This window comes from Sturnus vulgaris, chromosome Z (genome assembly GCF_052056855.1).
Source record: "Sturnus vulgaris isolate bStuVul1 chromosome Z, bStuVul1.hap1, whole genome shotgun sequence".
Lineage (NCBI taxonomy): Eukaryota > Metazoa > Chordata > Aves > Passeriformes > Sturnidae > Sturnus > Sturnus vulgaris.
In genome coordinates this window covers 46,395,421-46,415,334 of record NC_142283.1, presented here as the reverse complement: position 1 = coordinate 46,415,334, position 19,914 = coordinate 46,395,421, and the positions used below count along the sequence as shown (strand labels likewise).

Sequence of the window (19,914 nt, the reverse complement as noted above, 5' to 3'; positions counted from 1 at the left end):
AATGCGCATGGAAAGCAAGTAACCTCTATATACCTCATGTGCTCTTGGATCTGCTACAGAGAAGTCTAAAAGTTGATTTTAAAACAATATGAACATCCAAACCTTGGAGCATCCAGTGGTCAGTAGAGAATAGAATGTTCTTGTTAAGCCTCTGAGAAGTTCAAATCAACTCTCATAATGCAGGGAATTTTCTTTCTTAGACACTACCCCATCCCTTCTAGTAAACATACACTGGCTGTATTCTTCCAGAGTACAAGCAGTGGGCATGAAAACATCAAAAATTAAGGTAACAATGACAAAGAATGACAAAATAGGTCAAAAGATGGCAGGAAGCGAAAGTAGTATGATATACAGGACATACTAGAAACCTGAAACATAACTTAGAAACATTAAAATATCAGGAAGAAGACTGTGTAGTAAGAGAATAATTTAGGCTATGAAAGACCTCAAACATCGAGTCCAACACTTATCAATCACCACCTCGTCACTTAGATCACAGCACTAAGTCCAACATCCAGTTACTTCTTGAACCAGTCTAAGGATGGTGACGCCACTATTTCTGTGAGCAGTCTGTTTCAATGCCTAACAACTCTTTCCAAGAAGAAATTGTTCTTGATGCTCAGAAAAATGAACCTCAGCTGGTGCAACTTGAGGCTCTGTCCTCTTGTTCTATCTCTTGTTACCTGGAAAAGTGTCTGACCCCCAGCTGGCTACCCCCTTCTTTCAAGGCAGTTGTAGAGAGTGTTAACTTTACACCTGAGCCCTCTTTACTCCAGGCTAAAGACCCCCAGCTCCTTCAGCTGCTCCTCAACAGGACGTGTGCTCCAGACCCTTCCTCAGTTCTGTTCCCATTCTCTGGACATGCTCCAGCCCCTCAGTATCTGCTCTGCAGTAAGGGGGCCACAACTGGGCACGGAATTTGAGGGTGGCCTCAGCAGGGCTGAATGGAGCAGGACAAACCCTTCCACATTTTCTGATATAAGAAATATCTGATGTGGTCCTGCTAACCACACTATTTCTGATTCGAGCCAGGATCCCGCTGGCCTTCTCAGCCACAAGCTGTCCCATGTTCAGCTGCTGTCAACCAGCACCCTGAGGTCATCTTCTGCTGGGCAGCTTTCCAGCTACTCTGCCCCTGCCTGTATCACTGCCTTGGCCTGCTGTGACCCAAGGGCAGGACTCAGCACTTAGCCTTGTTGAAGACTGATGGCAGAAAAAGGCAATATAGGCAGCAGACTGAAAATACTACTACTACAACTACTATTACTACTACTACTGTAAAAACAAAGTGGAAAACTACTGAGAAGATGAGACTTGTGCAAGGGATGAACAAAGAACACATGTGACATTGACACATAGGCTTGCCAAACATTTGCACATATGCTTACAAGAGAGCTGGTGGACAACAAACAATTTGATTCATACATCAAGTCAGCAGACAATGAGCATCAAGGGCTTGTTTCTGCCTTACTACTTTGTAAATCCCAGTAGTAACTTGTAAGCAATTTGTTTCCTTGCTTTGTGACAGGGATACAATGCTAATAAATTTGTTTGGGTGTTTTACTGATAAACACACACGCTCCATTTTTGAAAGAATGTTTATTTTGTGTCTGCTTTTTTTTTTTTTTTGTGTACTTACATACCTGGAAAAAACTCTTACTTGCAAGCATAAGTATACATAGAGGCTTTTCTAAAGACTCATATAAAGTAATTAACAAGTCTAATTTAAAAGATTTTGCAGAAATCCATAGTATGAACTATAATAATGTCTCCAAATCTGCAAAAACTCATGGCAAACTGCAAAAAGTGCTGAGCTTGAGCAATAACCAATCAACTAGCACATGTACCGTTTGCAAGACAATGTACTAGGAAATTTTTTTAATAGCTACTTAATGATTATTCCCTATTATTCTTAATGTTACTCAAAAGATCCACTATGGTGACAATTTAATTAAAAGTAGGTCAAAACTATGGTATTCAGCACAATCTGATCTGAAGCAGCATCAGATCATTATTTCCTACTTAGGAGAGTAATTCTATTTTTAGCCTCTAAGGTAGAGCACACAAAATACATACATTTATTTCAACTTTAAAACCAGTATCTCATCTGTTGTGGAAACAAAGTTAGGACCTACAAATATAAGAAATTCAAAATATGAGAAGAACTCTGCTTCATCTTCTACTTAACTTTGCCAGTCATTTCAGTACAGAAACAATGTGAAAATATATTTTTAGTAGCGTGTGTCTAATATTTTCTTTTCACTGTTTATGCAAATTTTTCTTTTTATGTAATATTATATTTGTTTCCTTGCCACCTAAAACCAAAACACAGGATGGTATGTTTGGGAACAGTGAGAATCTAAACAATACAAGAGAGATGCCATTGTGCTTTGTATCCTCTACACGAAAATACATGTGCAAAAATGATGGGTTGGGAAGGTAACCAGGACAGAGAACTGCACAGGACAACAGAAACCCTATGCATAGGGCAAAGGGAAGTCATGGCTTGGTGATAATATTGTCATGAATCTGAGGAGACTTATGCATCCATAGGTCTTCAACTGCCTAAATTCTACCAGCAAAATCCTAGTGAGTTTGTCTTCACTAAGTTCCTCATAAAGTGCTGTACTAGATAAGGATGCTCAGATTACTGTGCAGATAAATGTCATTCTACACCTGTCATGTCTAATGTCCTGCTACAATGAGCTTAGTGGAAGTTGCATGGTGCACTTTCTTAAGTAAGATCCTTCCATTCTGGTCCACATGCCAAATGGAGACTGGAATTAAATCCCTGGAATCTTTTTTTTTCATAGCTAAGACAAAAATAAATGTAGAACCCATGGATGCTTTTGCCATGGCTTTTATAGCAGACTATGCTGTGTTTCATAGCACTGGTCAACATCAAAAGGCTGTTTCTTTAACAGCAGATGAGAAATTTCACCTGAGCTGTATCTTACATCACTAAACAGTAACTAAGATTCATGGAATAAACCTTCAGGCAGACATCAGATTCCAATGACAAATGACACTGATTTTTAATCAGATTCCAGTTCCAAGAAATTAAAGGCATAACATTTCAGACATTTTTTAGTCACATAGGCATTTTTATTATTGTTGATCTAGAACAAAAAATTTAACATTAAGTGCTTTCCTGATGTCTTTCTGGCAGCCATGTTCTTTGAAGTTTAGACTTTGTTTCCATAATAGAAAGGCAGTTCACTATAAAACAAATCCCTTTGTTTAGTACTGTTTACCTCACCACTAAGACTATAAATGTCAGGGAGGGAAAACGGAAAATCTGAAAAATAGGAGTTCTTGGACATTTCTATTCTTATAAATTGTATGGAAGTCAACTTTGATTGCACTTCCCAGTACTCAATAGTCACACTACATGAAATTATTTTTGCCCATCTTGCATTTGTGATTGTATGTTGGAAGAGAGTAGGTTGAATACGTTTAACAAACCCCCCCCCCCCGAAATTAATCATTCCTAATTAGAATGTTAATTTAAGACTTTGGAATGATCACAGACTGTCATTTCGTGAAGCAAGCGCAGATATAATCCTAAAATAGATGTATGCCACTCCTTAAGTGAATTTAGTACGTGTATATTCAGCTATGTTTGTGCTGCATATGCATAGAAGCATGTACACTGACATACAGTACAATAAGGTAAAAAGTAAAAATTACTTTGTTAGAAACAGAAAGTTATATATAGTTGTTCATCACTACGATGTACTTACTATTTAGTTGAATCTGATAACTGATATTCCCGTCGTCTATCGTAACACTCCTGAATTCCAGGGTCATTCCATAAGCTTCTTATTGCATCTACATACGGGTTCTCAAAACTTGACACCTTCTCTACATCAACTTCTCGAACTAATAGTGCATGAACCTAATTCAAAACAAACAAAACAGTAAAATTTACCTCATTTTCTATGTTGGCAGACAGCTCATATACAATGAACAAGATCAATAATTCTTCACATTAGTCATATCACCAACATGTATGTTCAATTTGAAAAAAAAAAGTATCATGAAGATGCAAATGCAAAAAGATGTGAAGATGCAAAAAGGAGGTAACCTTTAAATTAATATGACAGAGAGTGAAGTTGCTTTCAGGAAAATTGTACCTTTTTAGACTTCTTTCTTTTGGGACACCAATAATTGTTACTAAAACATTGTAACAAAGAAAAAATAAAAATGACAGACTAAACTGAAGGATTCTGTAACTACCCCCAATTTCAAACTGGGCATTAAGATCTGCTAGTTCAACTCAATTGTTCCACAACCAAAATCTAGATGGTGTAGGTGACTGTTCAGTTCAATACACTTTTGACAACAGCAGACAACATTTTCCATGGCCTTCTGGCAATATAACAATTTCCCCTTTATTTACCAGAAATCTTGTAAATACTTATTCATTCTTTTTGGAAAGCCATGTCTCATACATTTAGGATCTTCTTTATGGGTTTCTACAAGAATTTAAAACAAGATTCCAGAATAAGAAAACTGGAATTTTTGAGAATGTTAATCATGACATCTCCACTTGAGGAGATATTGAAATAGCAACCATGTCTTCTCCTTCTTTATTCCTCTCAGAAAACTATGGGTAGGGTTAAAAACTGATCTTGAGCTTCAACCAGTTTTATGCTGGTTTTCCAGACAATTCTTTTTGCCACAATCCATTATATACTTACAAATGTGGTTTTTTTCATCTAGGCTTCATGATCTCAGTCTTCTACTTATTATCTTTGTTCTCTCTAATTTTTATAGTAACGGGAAAATGATGTAATTACCAAGTTACTAGAAGACACCTGATCCTACAGAACCTACTTCAAAAGAGCCGAGAAAGTTCTAGCAATTCAGCACTATTATTAAGAAAAAGCTTCATACTTTCTCTTTTATTTGGTTTGAAGGACTTGGTTTGGAGGTGGCTAGATTTGCACAAGACCAGTCGACATTTCACAGCTGTGAGTTGACATTTCACTACATTTCAGTACTTGCTTTCTTTGGCTATTCATGTGCATTTAAATTAAACTAGGTTTTACCAAAATGCTCAATATTTTTTTTCTGAACTACCACAATGGTTATGACAACAATAGCAGTTAGCTGAGTAAACTGAGTAAATAAAAACGTTTAATGACAAAAATGTATTTCACTTTTATAGGTATAGGAGGAACTAAATCAGTCATCTTTGTTTGGGCTTTTTTTTGGAAATCAGTGTAAGTCTTCTGAATGAAACGTTAGCCAAACCTCTGAGGCAAAACTTCATCAGCCAAAAAGCTTCTGTCTTCTGTAGCCTTTGTATGAAGCAAAAATGCCCAGAGATCCACCCAAATCATTATAAGTCAGAAGACTGGTCTGTCATCTCTCCTGGACAATTCATGATCCCATTGAAAATGAAACCAAAAAGCAGAGCACAGTTTCCAAATGCCCGATTTGTAATAAACATGCCATGAAAGCCTCTTCATAAACATGCTACAGGAAAAGCCACAAGACCTTTCTTCTCTTCACTTTGCTATTTTATTTGTATGTTCGTCTCCTCTGAAAAGCAGGTACCACCTAAGGACCAGAGCAGATAACCATCCCAGAAAGACGATGCTGCTGCAAGCTACTGTAGTCCTGTGACTGAACTGAATTATGAACCAGAAACTGCTATCAAGCCTGAAATTTCTCTAATAAAAACTCTGCAACAGGATTTCAGACGTAGCTGACAGACAGATAAACAAAACCACCAATCGAACAGGAGAAATTAAGAAATAGATCATCTGCTTGCTGCCAAATGTCTGCCAATGGTGGTCTTCTTGTGGGACTCCCCCAAACCTGAATTAGTTTTAATGAACTGACGGACTATAAAAGCAAAGAGCAGTGAAGAACTACTTAAATGTTTCCTTATATATTTTATTTTCATTGCTAAAAACCATTCACTGCATAACTTTGTTTGAGATCAGGTCACCAGACAAAGTAGGTAAAAGAGAACATTATTGACACAGCTGGAATGGAAAACGTAATAAAATAAATACAATAATATCACTTTCCTTAAGCAATGTCTTTGTATTCTGGATCATGCTATATGATACAAAAAATATGAATGAAAGCTAAAGTTTCAATTTCACATATGAAGCAAGTTCAAATTTTCATATTTAGTGAGTTCATTTCCAAGAATAATATGTGCAAAATTATAACATCCAAAAAATTTATGGAAAATCTCAGAAAAGTGATTTGAAGTAGCTTCTGATCCAAAATGTTTATAATTTAACAGATAACTAAACACTTCCCTGCCTATTCTACCATGCGATTTTCTTGTAGTTATAAAGTAGTTTTCTTGTAGTTAATGTTGATGTGACTTTAGGTCTTCATGAATACAAGACCTTTAGGTTCCTGTCTAAAAACCATGCTGTAATTTTCATTAAGAATCACAGAATATCCTGAATTGGAAGGGATCCATGAGGATGATCAAGTCCAACTTCCAGCCTTGTGCAGGACACTCCAACAGTCACACCATGTGACTGAGAGCACTGTCCAAACACTTCTTGAACTCCGTCAGGCTGGTGCTGTGACCCTGGGGAGCTGTTCAGCACCCAGCCACCCTCTGGGTGAAGAACCTTTTCCTGATACCCAGTGTAAAATTCCTGTTGGTGAGTTTCATGATGTTCCCTCAGGTCCTGTCACTAGTCACCACAGAAGTGTCTGCCCCTCCTGCTCTCCTCACAATGAATTTATAACTGCAGTGAGGTCTGTCCTCAGTCTCCTCCAGGCTGAACAGACCTAGCGACTGCAGCCACTCCTCACACAGCTTCCTCTCAAGGCCCTTCACCATCCTCATTGGCCCTCCTTTGGAAACTCTCTAATAGTTTAATACTCTTCTTGTATTCTGGCATCCAAAACTGCACACAGGCCTCGAGGTAAGGCTGTCACAGTGCAGAGCAGAGCAGGACAATCACCATATTCTAAAATGCCAGCTACAGAATGACAATGCCACAGCAACTCTGGACGATCCAAACACTTTCTGGGAGGCTGAATGTAAATGCAACTACAGATGTCTATTGTAACACTTAAAGACTGAGAATGCTGCAGCTGTCAGTCAGTCTGTATGTGCTAGATAGTAATTTACATATAAGGCTGTGAAATCCTCACAAAACCTCTAGAGCAGCATCTTCCTCACTATGGCTCCACTTGCAACACAAACAACTATGAGGGCACAAAGGGAGAAATAAGGGTGTATAATAGCTTCTTTGTTTCTTCATAGTGAAAGGGTTAAATCTCAGTTGGGTGAACTGAAATTCATCAGAATTTCAAAATAACATACACAGAGCCTGTGTAAACTAACCTGTGATGTGGACTCTATGATCACTTTATGGTGTGCCATTACAGGGCTACTCAAACGTTTAAATACTACACAAACATGCAAATGAAAAGTCTATACAACTTGCACTCTAAATATTACACAAGTCTCATGACTTCCCATAATTAAATCGTATTTTAATGACCCTATGACCAAATCGGCTATTTGCAAAACATCTCCAAGAATTAAGGTATGGAATAAGCAGATGTAAACTGTGCAGGTAAACTCTTCCACAAAGGCAAGAAATTGTATGCCATTTCTGAGGAACTTGTCAAAAATCATATATCTCCAGGCTACCTAACATAATTGTAGAATGGTGGGGCATTTTTTCAATTCCATGGAAGTCTTAATTATCCAAGTATTTCCAATGTTTTGTCTGTGCCTGGAATATAAGGCACTTTACCAGGGATATAGCATCATTTCAGATAAACTGGCATTTCGGAGACTTTAGGCTTGAAGTAAATTACAGATATAACTTTGGTTTTAACTTTTTTTCAAAAGCAAAATGAAATGGAAATGTATTCTAATATTTTAAATTATTTTACTACATTTAATTAAAAACATTACAGTAATTTCTAGTCATCTTTTATTCCCTGTGCTGCTCGGATATGAAGAAAAAACAGTTGAAACAAGAAATACCTGTTATTTGAAGAGAGGGAGAACATCTCACTCCCTCTCTCTGCTACACAAGACTAAAACTCCACAGAGATAATGCAATGATCTCCTCAACTGCTGTGACGACACAGGCAAAAGAGAAATTTCACCTTCTGATTTTAAATATTAATTCTCCTTTTATATTTTTCACTGGATCTAGCTGTTCCACCTATAGATATAAACTAAAATATGAAGATTTATTAAACAAAAATGATAGGCTCTTTTATCCTCTTTTAAAAGCTTCATACCTCTAACTCTTCAGGCAGATATCCTCAGGACTTGGCTACTTTCTTTATCAGAAGGTGAGATCATTAAGTACTACAGCTTTTAAACACTATAACTTTGCTTGTTAATGACTGCATTAGGTGTTACACTCTTCAAATACTGGCATGGCTATAAAGCTAAACTGGAAGACGACATCACTCTGCAAAACTGAACAGCAGGTTGCAAAGACCTATCACAAAAAATCATAACTAATATTTACTTTTCTGTGTGTGGCATGTTACATTTGCAATGGATTATAAATTAGGCACTTTCATGCCTCTTTCTGGCACTAAATGTAGCACCTTAGATGAAATTTTCACACACTGCTGCAAAAGTTTTGCAGCTAGTGAATACTTTCCTGATATGTGCTGCAAAAATGTGTCATTTTTGCTGTTGAGGATCCTAGACAGAAACAGCTTTATTCTCTGGAAAACATTTTTGCTTTGTAGAGCTGGGAAAAATTCTATGGCTGACTTTCTGAAATATGTCTGTGGATCAGCCAACTGCCACATCTTTCCACTGCTTTAGTAATTCACCTCTGAAGAGCTGGTTTTGTGTCATTAGGAGACTATGTATTCTGCCCTGAAATAAGTCAAGTCTGCCTAAACATCCTACTTGTTTGTGTTCACTTCTAAAACACTTCAAAAAAAACCCCACACATGCAATTTTATTCTAATTGTAAACAATAGCTTCAATTACAGGATTAACTTATATATATTTAACTGCTTGATTAGGACTGTATGACATTAATACACAAGTTCGACTTGTTTTCCAAGATTTGCTGAATTCCTTTTTAAAAAAACCAGAGCAACAAGTAAAATACAGTCTATGTAAGTAATGACAGATCTAAAATAACTAGCAAAAAGCTGTTTTGCTAAGTTACTACTGGATTTAAAAAGTTGTTGGGGTTGGGTTTCTTTCTTTTTTGCTTATAGAAAGTGCCCACAGCCAAGAGGAGCTGTCCCTGGGCTACTGCTCTGTTTGTGCTTAATACTGCAGTTGTTGGTTTGTTTGCTTTATTATACATATGTTATTCCTAGTATCATATATTTGCCTGAGAGCCCCTTAATTTCAAAATTATAATAATTCATAGAGAGGGGATTTACATTTTCCATTCCAAGGGAGGGTCCTGTCTTCCCTAGCAGACACCTGTCCTTCAAACTGAGACAAAAGTAAACAGTTCCATTTTGTCACTTTTTGACTTGTGTTCCTTCCAAATGTTACTTTTACTGAGAAATTTTCAAAGGTTTTCAGCAGCTGATGAAATTCTGGGATTAACACTTCGGTTCAGATAAATCCTTAAGATTCCCAAGGATACCATGGAATATACCTACTCATGTTCTGACATTTTTAAAAATTAATAGTAGCATTTAAGTTCTAACATTGATAATCTGAAAATAAAACTAAACCAAATATTTTTCTTTTAGACGCAGTCACTAGCAACAAATTACATCCTCAAGTCCTCACAATTAATAACTGACAAGGCCAAATAGGTTTAATTGCTAGAAAAAGGTATTACCTATTTATGAATTTAATTCAAATCTCCAGTGACAGAAACTAACAAAAACCATTTCAGATTTGAACCAGCATAAGCAAGAATTGGCAATAAGCTCTCCTCTCAAAACAGTTTTTGTAGCTAAAGGGAATTATCCAAATTACTGCTCCATCCATAAAAAGATAAAGATAAAAAAATATTTACAAAAACACATTCAAGCACGGAGCTCTAAGCAACCTGGTCTAGTGGAATACGTCCTTGTCCACAGGAGGGGGCTTGAAACTAGATGATCTTTAAAGTCCCTTCCAGGGATTCTATGTATATACAATAATATTTTCAGAAAGATAACAATGCTCTAAGGTTTTTTTTCCCTATTCTTTTTGGGTTTTGGTGTGTTCTTTGCTGTATTTTTTCTCCTGAGGAGAACTCTTAAGCTGAGATCACACCGTTATTGTACTATAATCCTACAAATAGCTACCGTACACACAACACATAACAAAATACTTCTATTTCATAAACAGTTCAGGTTTTTAGACCTTTATAACAGGCTTCACTGTTTTTGAAGAACAGTGCTTGATAAGCCTTGCAAATGGTAAATTTTTCTGCCAAATTTTTGTATAGTGGTTCAGTTGAATTTTTGGAAGAAAATCTGGGAACACGGACATACTGAAACTTTCATTCCATTTGCAAGCAAAATAAATGGCTGTACTTCACAAGCCTCCAAGAATCTGCTACCTCAGTCAATCACAGTACACGACTGAGTGCATTAAAAAAAAATAAAATGGAAGGACAATGTTCCAGTACTAGAATTCTCACTTAAGAAGCGTACCATCAGAACTCCCATGAGCCTCACTCCTCTACTCATTCCTGTGCCTTGGCCCCGCATTACAGACTTTTTTTAAGAGTACAGGCAGTAACAGCCTTGCTTGGTCTCATATATTCTAACACCTCGAAATGAGAAGACGAGCCAGAGGTTGTGGCCAGACAGTTTAGCATCTACTTGCTTACACCAAGAAACTGCAGGAATTGCACTGCATTTCATACTAGAGAAGAACCTATGATGAACCTAGGGCATAGGGAAACGAACAGCAGCTCTTTTTAAGGGAATGTCCTGGTTTTGGCTGGGATAGAGTTAGTTTTCTTCTTAGCAGCAGGTACAGTTTTGGATTTAGTATGACAGTGAAGACACACTGATCTTTTAGTTGCTGTTAAGTATGTTTGGTCTAAGTCAGATTTCCCATGCTCTGTCAGCCAGTAGGTGCACAAGAAACTGGGAGACAGCACAGCCAGGACAGGTGATCTGAGCTATCAAGGGGATATTTCCATACCACAGAATGTCATGGCCAGTATACAAACCAGGAAAAAGTCAGCTGAGGGGCACCAATCACTGCAGGGGAATGGCATCATTCAGCAGGTGCTGAGCAGTTATACTGGGCATGTCTTGTTTCTCTTGGGTTTTGTTCCTTTCTTGCTCTCCTTTTCAGTCCTATTATTCTTATTATGTTTTATTTTGATTCAATTATTAAACTGTTCTTACCTCAGCCCATAAGGTTTAATATTCTTTTTCTGACTCTTCTCCCCACCATGGATGTAGTGATCAAGTGGCTCTGTGGTACTTAGTGCTAGGCTGGGATTAAACTAGGACAAGGACAAACGTAATTGTATCTGTGTTTCAATTCAGGAGAGAAAGTATTATGTGGAAAAATAATCCTCTACACAGTTCATACTAATTAGAATTGTCAGATATGATAAGTTAAAAAAAAAAAAAACACCATATTTTAGTTTAAAAAAGCATTTTTTAGTTTAAAAAAAAGAAAAGCATTTTGCCTCCATATTTTTAAGCCACACTTTTTTATCTTTAAAGGTGCAGAGTGCCCTCTGCTGACTAATACATAACAGCAGAGGCAGTTATTTCAAACTGGTATTTCTAGAAATATCAGAGAACTGGGAGGGTCCCTTTCAAAATAATGAATGATTCCAGCAGGAATTTTCCTCTGTAAAAATTGCAACTAACTTAAATGGTTGCATTTGTGTGCTGTCCAACCAAGAAGATTGTCTTTCTAAACAATTACCTCACTACTTGGAAGTAAACTCTGAAAGTGAGCTTCAGACTTACCCTAGGCATGCAAAGACACATAACACACTATCACCTACTTATTTTGAATGTGTTCATTAATCCCTTGATGTTTAGAGCAATGAGTTGGCAAGACTGAAGTAAGGGGGCAATACGTAATCTCAGATGAAAAGCTGTTGTTTAGAACAGGGTCACATAAGAATGAATTTAGCCCCAAGATGTTAAAGATAGCAACTCAATGTTATTTTCTCTAGAGAAACCACAGACATATTATACCATGGTGATGAGTAACTATTTGAAAAATGCCTTGAGGGAAAACAAAGTTTTATGCCATGTGTGACCTAAAAAAGTGATAGCTTCCTTATAAGTTAGGTACTATCTTCTCCATTCCTAGAAAGAGACTGTATTTGTGCTGGATTGTATCTGATGCCAAGACGAGCTTATTTAAAGGAGGATGGCAAAACACTGCTGACTCCTCTTTCAAGGCTTCAAGGCTTCCAGGCTTCCTCTTTCAAGGTTTCAAGCAAAATACCAGTGTCCTGAAACATGCTGCCAACTTATATCATTAGGAAGGAGGAAGAAAAAGCAATAAAGCACATCTTTCCAATACTGAAAACACAGAAACAAGTTTTCTATTATTAATATCTTGAAAAGCTACACACTTTGCTGCCTGGTGTGTGTAAAATGGATTCATATGTATTTTTCAATTATTAGCTTAGCTTATTAACTATTCAGTATTTATAGGTCACAGTAACCTTTTAAACAACCATTTGGGAAGGCTTATTTATCCATCAAAGCACAATTGGATGAGACTCCCAGGAGAAATAAGGCATGTTCTTTCTAAATGTACCATCAGTCATCACATGAGAGGAAATAGGTTTTTGAAGGGTTATGTTTGCTTCCTTATTAATAACCTACATGGTTTATTTGAAAACCTGTGCTTTCAATAAGAGTGACATCTCTGTGAAGGTAAATAAAAGTGTGGGCTTTTTGAATTAATTTTGATTAAATTGTACTTGGAAGAACCTTGTGGGAGGTGAGTAACACAGAAAAGTCACAAATACAGTCTGTTGAGAAGAACTGCGAGGTTTCTGAATTCAGTCACCTAAGCCTGCTCTTCAATATACTCTGGAGATTCTCCAAGCAACGAGATGAAGATCTACAGGTGAACATAAATCATGAAGTAAACAGTCACATCCAGACAATCACATCACGTCGCCTGGAGTTAACAGGTTCTACTTAGCCACAAATATTTAAATTTATCCTCTTAATTCTGTCCTTTTTTGTTGATTGCTAGTTTCAGAAATGTCCAAGGCAATTTCCCAGAAAATCTTCAAAACAAATTTATCAAGTTAATTTAGCAAAGCTGTTGATGTAGAAAAGACAGGCTGTTTGAATTATATCCTGCTATCCAGAAAGAACATTTATTAATAGGCCTTATCTACCCTGTTCACAAGTATTATCAGAGATGGGCAGCTACTTTGGAAATCAGCATGCAACTACAGCACACACACAAAGAAAACATTTTTCGTAAGAATTACAGCACTAATGCAAATGCTGGTAGTAAGACTGAACTAGATGGTTAACAAAAATAACCTGCAGTTAGTCTTTAGAACAAAATAATTAATTCACCATAAGAAAAAAAATAAAGGATTTTGTTAAAAAGGCTAGCAAAGCACTCTTGCCCTTACTTAGCACCTGATGCTATCATTAAAATTTATTTTCTTCAGTGGGCTTTAAACTCTTTCTCAATATGAAAATAACCCTAATTATTTTTTAGACAGGGTAAATAAGTATTTTGTTTCAGACTTCTGGCATAAAATGAATCACAAATTGGATTAAACATTAATAACATTTAGTTTCCCTGGATAATTATAGTACATTAATTTCATACAATCCCCCACCTACAGAACACATCTCCAACTAGGAACACTTTTGCATTTCTGCAGGTAGGTCAGGACATTATTAATCAAATAAAAGAGAGCATTGCTGGAGGGGAGGAATCAGAAGAAGCTTTATGCTGGTTTTGCAGCCACCCAAGACCTTCTTCAGAAGCTCTGATTGCTGTATCTGCAAAGCACAACAGCCCCACAATCACTCAAATTTGCAATGATGGTCGCTGACCCGACAGCATGCCACAGCCAGCACCCAGCAGTTTGTGCATCTAGGTATGTGACCTCTGATGGCATTCAACAATCTCTGCAACATTACACAGAAAGCAGCAGGAGACTTGTGCAGGACAAAACACTTTTCCGTAATTGCCATCACAAATCCTAACACGGAAATGCTATCAGAGGAGGGTAAAAGTTTAAAAGGCTAGAAAGCTGGAGAATACATGATGAGGACATGGCTCTGCCACTTTCTTTGTATGTTGGTGAGCTTTCCTTCACATTATTATTTTCATGTCATTAATAATTTATATTAAAATGACTGATATAAATGACAGATTTAGTTTAAAAGATCAACACTGAACAGACAGAGAGAGAACACTTAATGATGCATGTTAACTTCACAACTATCCAACATAGCATGGAATGCCCCTTGTGATAAAGTCTGAATTTTATGATCTGAATGCAGTTATATATTGGTTCAGGCATCAAGATAACAAGGTCAAAGGCCTTCTATAGCACTTCTAAGCACTATTCTATAAAAGTATTCTCAATCTGTCGTACCATCAAGACTGGGTTTTAACCAAAATTGACTGGTTGTAGATAATAGCGGATTTACAGTAGCGGAATAATTCACTACACTGGAATGACACTGGTGACATTATTTTTAACTGTATAAAAATCAGTTGATGGAGAGCTAGAAAATTCACAGTACAGTTCTTAGAAAATGATAAACTTTCTCGTATTTGTGTCATGGGGCAAAGGAACCACAGAACTTTTATTTTCCAGAAGATTTCAGTGCTGTTTCCCCTGCATCTTCTTTGTATCAGTGACTTCCTTTTATAGCGTATTTGTTGCTGTAGCTGTTAAACTGCTACATATTGAATTGTTTTAAATTTTAGAATACGGCTTCAAAAACTACAGCAAAAACACCTTAGAAAAAAGATATCAAAATCTGGTGTAAGATTTTTTTCCATGAAGTAATCAGTCCTCTTTCACGAAAAATAGTCTTTTTATTATTTTTCAAAATTCAGCTTTTCACAGTACAGAAAAGACTTCCTTATTTAGGAGACCTATGACAGAGAAAGTTACCAGTATGTCCAGAGGTCTCAGTAATACACTATCAAGAGAAATATTTATCCAAATGTAAATTTGGATCAAGAATCACATTTATCTTTCCTAAAACTAATTACAGAACAGTAAAATCATTCCATTCTATAAAGGTAAAAAGTTAGCATTTTGAGGTCAATAATTCTTTTGCGTTTGGTAGGCCATATTCTCTTCAATTTAAGAAGCAAAAAGCTGGAAGTGTTTCCTCCTGAGGGTCAGCACATGACTCAAGTTTAATGGAGGGAAAAAAATCACATAAAGAACAAAACAGTTTGGACAAGAATAAGAGGCTCTGCCTTGTGCACACTTCTGTCGCTGCTGATCTGCAGAAGCCACCTCAGCCTCCTGCACCACAATATTAAAAGTATTGCATAGTGCTGAGAAGTCCCAAATACTGCCTCGGCTCTGACACTTGGAAAACACATTAGGTGAAGAAAAAATATAACTAGAGTTGTTAAAATGCAGGCTGTTGAGAAGGAAACACAAGTCTAATTAGAATTCAACTCTGACCCAATGAAGACCAAGGATTTGACAAGCAGTGTCATCAAATTGTTTTTATATACATTTGTAGTTGGTGTCTCCATGCTTTTGGAGTTGTATCACTGCCTGTTTTTTTCCCACGTAATTTATTGTCTAACAGGACTCCACAATTCTATCATGCCTCCTTGCAACTCCATTGGTGCAACTGTAAGTAAAGCCTTTAATAAGGTAAAATAAATAAATAAAGTGCTCAGTCATTATCAGCCTTCAAATATACACAACCTTCTTCACCTTTACAACTTACAGGATCAATGGCAACATATTTGTTCTGGCACTAATACTTCCATGTCAAGAAAAAAATGAGAACCTAGAGGATAAAGAAAGGGAATAAACATCAAAATATAGTTTTCCACCTTTTCAGCAGTTTTGCAGCCTCATCTTCTGTCCACTGAAATCTAAAGGCAAATAACTCTTGTAATTCTTACTGAATGAGCACTGCAGAAATCATTATCCCTACAAGAATCTCATAAATTAGGCAAACTCCATCAGGGTTTTACAGAGATCTGTTGTGTTGCTCTCCTTAACCTGTCTTGGATCAGACCATACTGAAAGTCCATAAACCATACATATTTGATGAATGACAATAAGTGGTTTGCACTGCTGTGTTGCCTAATGACAGGTTTTGTATGTTTAAAATGCCTTGCAATCCTTCTGTGAGCATTACTGTGAATTCAGGGGCCTTAACTTAGAGCTAGTCTGCAGCTCCTGAGTGCATTTTCATGTTGCATGTGCCATAAAAAAGCCCACAAGACCAAAATCAACCAACTGATTAAACAAAAAAGCAAACTGAAAATAATGGCAACAAGTAAGAAGAGATGGGAAAGGAAATGACATCTTTAAAGATGGTATCCTGTGGGCAGTGTCAACTCCTACTCTCTTAAAATTATAGGATTGTACTAATAAAAGGAAGACTGTGTACGCTGAAGTCAGGGAAATATTAAAAATACTCCTAGAATATTTAAACTAACGCTGCTATATTGGTCTCCCCCTTTTCATACAGAGATTCAGTGGGTGAGGTAAAGAATTTCTTACTTAATAAGAACACTAGAGAAACATAATTCTACCATATGGCTATAGATTTTTTACTATTATGTTCAAGGTAAAGGCACCACCACATTGCCTTGTTTCATGCTCAATCATCTAAAGCATCTTGTTACAGTTGAAGACAGCTCAGTATTAAATGTTGAAGTGATGTACCAGCAGTACCCACCACACCTACAGAAAAACAACTGTTAAACCTTAGAGACATACCCCCCCCAAAAAACCAGATGATGTAAGTAGTCCTTTTCACCAAGAGCCCTTGTCCATATTAATGCTAGTCTTTCCTCCCAATATGAATAAATAAAGATGTTGAAACAAGCAACAAGCAGAACTCAGAGAAACCAATTTACTCATCCAAGTGTCACAGTGAGAGCCTGTCATGAGCTTGTGATCCATAGACAAATGGCATCAGACAAAGCAGGACACAGCTGCTCCCCCTAAACTCTGTAAAAATGGAGATGCCTAACAGCTTCTAGAGAATAGAAGAAGCTGGGCATGCCCACTTTCATAATTTAATTGTGAATTGCATTTGCAGAATATCAGGGACTGAATTTGACTGTGGACTATATTTGGTAATCCCTAAAGTATGTTGTCTGAGTCAGGCTGCAGAAGAAAAGCTGAAACTGAAGAATCTGGTGAGGTTAATAACCGCAGATAAACCAGGAAGCAGGCTGATAGAAGAAAAGATAATTTATGAATGAAAAGAAATCTCCCTTTTTCCCTTCCTGCTTCCATTGCCTTTAGATCTCATTTCAAAGAAGGCTGACACCAATCCTAAACCCCCAAAAATGACACCATTACAGTTCCCATCTCAACACCTAAACTTTGACAACAATACTGTACATCCTAAATCTTTACTTTTTGTCCTAACCAAATACGTGTAATTAATCCCAAAAAAGAACTTTAAAAGTTGCATGCCACAGAGATGATAAACAGTCCATTCAGCTGATCCTCAAGACAAAAGCATCATCTCTTTGGTTACAGTCATATGCAAATACCACACACATTAATACGACTGCATGAGAAACCAGTAAGTCACTGCGACCTAAAAGAAACTGCAGAAATCTTTTAAACAAAAGTACTACAGGAATGTATTTTACAAAAAGGCAATTCACATCTATACCAATTCTAACAAGTCACTGTGTTAGGTATACTGCAGGTAACAAAATTCTCTGCTCAAGCTACAATATTGTGGTTTGTTCTCCAAATCTAGAACAGACTGATCCTTCTGTGTTTGCATGGATTTTAATTTTTGATTTTCAGGAATCACACACTATTGAAACCACTTACTCTGGACAACATTTCTCTGAATGACCCTATGAATGCTAGGGGTTTTTTGGTATGATCTGTATCATCAGCAAAGCCAGTACTGCAACAGTAACCCTGGAAGAGAAAACAAGGCTTTGGAAGTGCTGAACAGAGACGAACAATACATACATAAGGAGAAGCAGAAGAGCAAAGCTTAATACTGTGAATAAAAGCCAGATACAGCATATGTGCTTCACTACTTTTAAATGATGTGGCTGGAAATAGTTCAAAATTCTTAGCGCAAATGAAAACACGAGCTACATTAAAAACAGTGAATAGAGGAAATAGTGTTTAAAAAGACCTGAGACTGCCATTTCTCAACTCTGCACTAGTTTCTCCAAAAGGCAAAGAGAAAGTAGTTCCAGTGCCTTGAATCAGAACCTAACAGTGAACGGTCTATTGACTTACTGAAAAATGCATATTTATAGACTAAAGAGGGTGAGTAGGAAAAAAACTGAGAAAAAAGAGCCAAGCAAAACCCTTTGACATAAAAATTGTTTTCCTTGGCATCATGTGAAATGGGTGAAAGGGCCTTCTCCATCTTCTAACTAAAATCTATGATTTCACTCTTCTGATCAATACAGAAAAAAAACCCATTGTCTTGAATTAAAACCTGAAATCACACATTCAGAACAGATTGCCTTGCCTGTATCACCCTGAAGATTAATGTCTCAGCTATCACTAACATTACTTAACTGTTAAAAAGAAGACTTTGACATAAAAAACTATGAAGCATATGTAACTGTGTTAATGCAATGGTAAGCCGCTGAGTGAAGACAGACTTCTGGCAACTTTGGAGCCAGATAGTAACCTTCTGAAATCAGAAGCAGACCAACCAGCAAAAGTGAAAGCTGTAGAGGAAAAAACTCACCTAACAAACCACAAACACACTCATGAACTTTTCACTGCATCCTTACCAGTACTGTTCACTTTTTTCACCCAAACCATGCTCCTCTCATTCATTTCCTCAGACAACCTTCCACCAGCAATTACTTCATTTTTATCCCACACTAAGCTCTTAAAACTTAAGAGATATACACAAATAATTGTATACTAATAGCTCTGATTAACAGCTCCGTCTGCAATTTTCAACTCTTGTTTGATGAAGGCCTTGTGGGTAAATGGATAAACTAACCCCCTTTGTGGAAAACACCCACAACAAATAACACATCACTTGTTACTGCACTGCAAAACTAACACTCTTCAATGTTCTGTTGGAGCACAGCTCTGGAGGTAGACATTTATGACTTAACTTCCTTTAAAGACGTTAAACTGTTCTGGGTCCTTTCAGAAAGCTTCTATGGAATCTAGCTTTTATGCTCCTGAACATCAGTTTATCATATTAAAAAGAGAAGATCAACCAAACAAACGAAGAGATACTGTGTAGTGAATCCTACAGGCAAATAACTCCTATAATTCTATATTGAATTCTGTATTGTACATAAAACTGAACATAAAAGCTAGATATTTCAGTTCACTCTTTGGCTGTATGAAAGTTCTTAATGAATCACAAGCTTTACTGGATTCCAAAACTGCATACACTTATCATCCAGTTCTTGAGGAACTGAGTTTAAAATAATTGCTTTGGGTTTTCTCTTTGATATATTATACAGATATATATTTACATCACAACTGTAGCTCCAGATATGTGCTGTTCTAGTTGCAGTTATACTCACTGATTAATTTTAAAATTAATTTAGGCTATTGCTTATGGAACATATTTTGTCTTTTTTAAAAAATCTCTTTGCACGCTTTTAAAAAAATGTCTTTGCACACTTTCCTGAACAGTGAGAAAGACAATACTGGACCCTAATTTTTAATATATCTATTTTAAGAATAAATGATGAGGTTTCTACATTTTTCCTTCCTGCATATGTAAACCCTCAGAAAAACTAAATGAAGTGTAGTCATACTAATACAGTAATTAGTCCCTCATTCAGATCAGGCTGATTACAGAAAAAAACAAACA

The 19,914-nt window shown here is 36.7% G+C and overlaps 1 protein-coding gene across 1 annotated transcript in view; it reads right to left on the bottom strand.

Annotated features, from left to right (window-relative positions):
* The window catches only part of LOC106864967 (guanine nucleotide-binding protein G(q) subunit alpha), a 111,378-nt gene that overhangs the window by 27,180 nt on the left and 64,284 nt on the right, over positions 1 to 19,914 (bottom strand). The window contains exon 3 of the mRNA XM_014894802.2: positions 3,744 to 3,898. Coding sequence (XP_014750288.1) covers positions 3,744 to 3,898 — 155 coding nt within the window. The remainder of the gene's footprint in view (positions 1 to 3,743; positions 3,899 to 19,914) is intronic.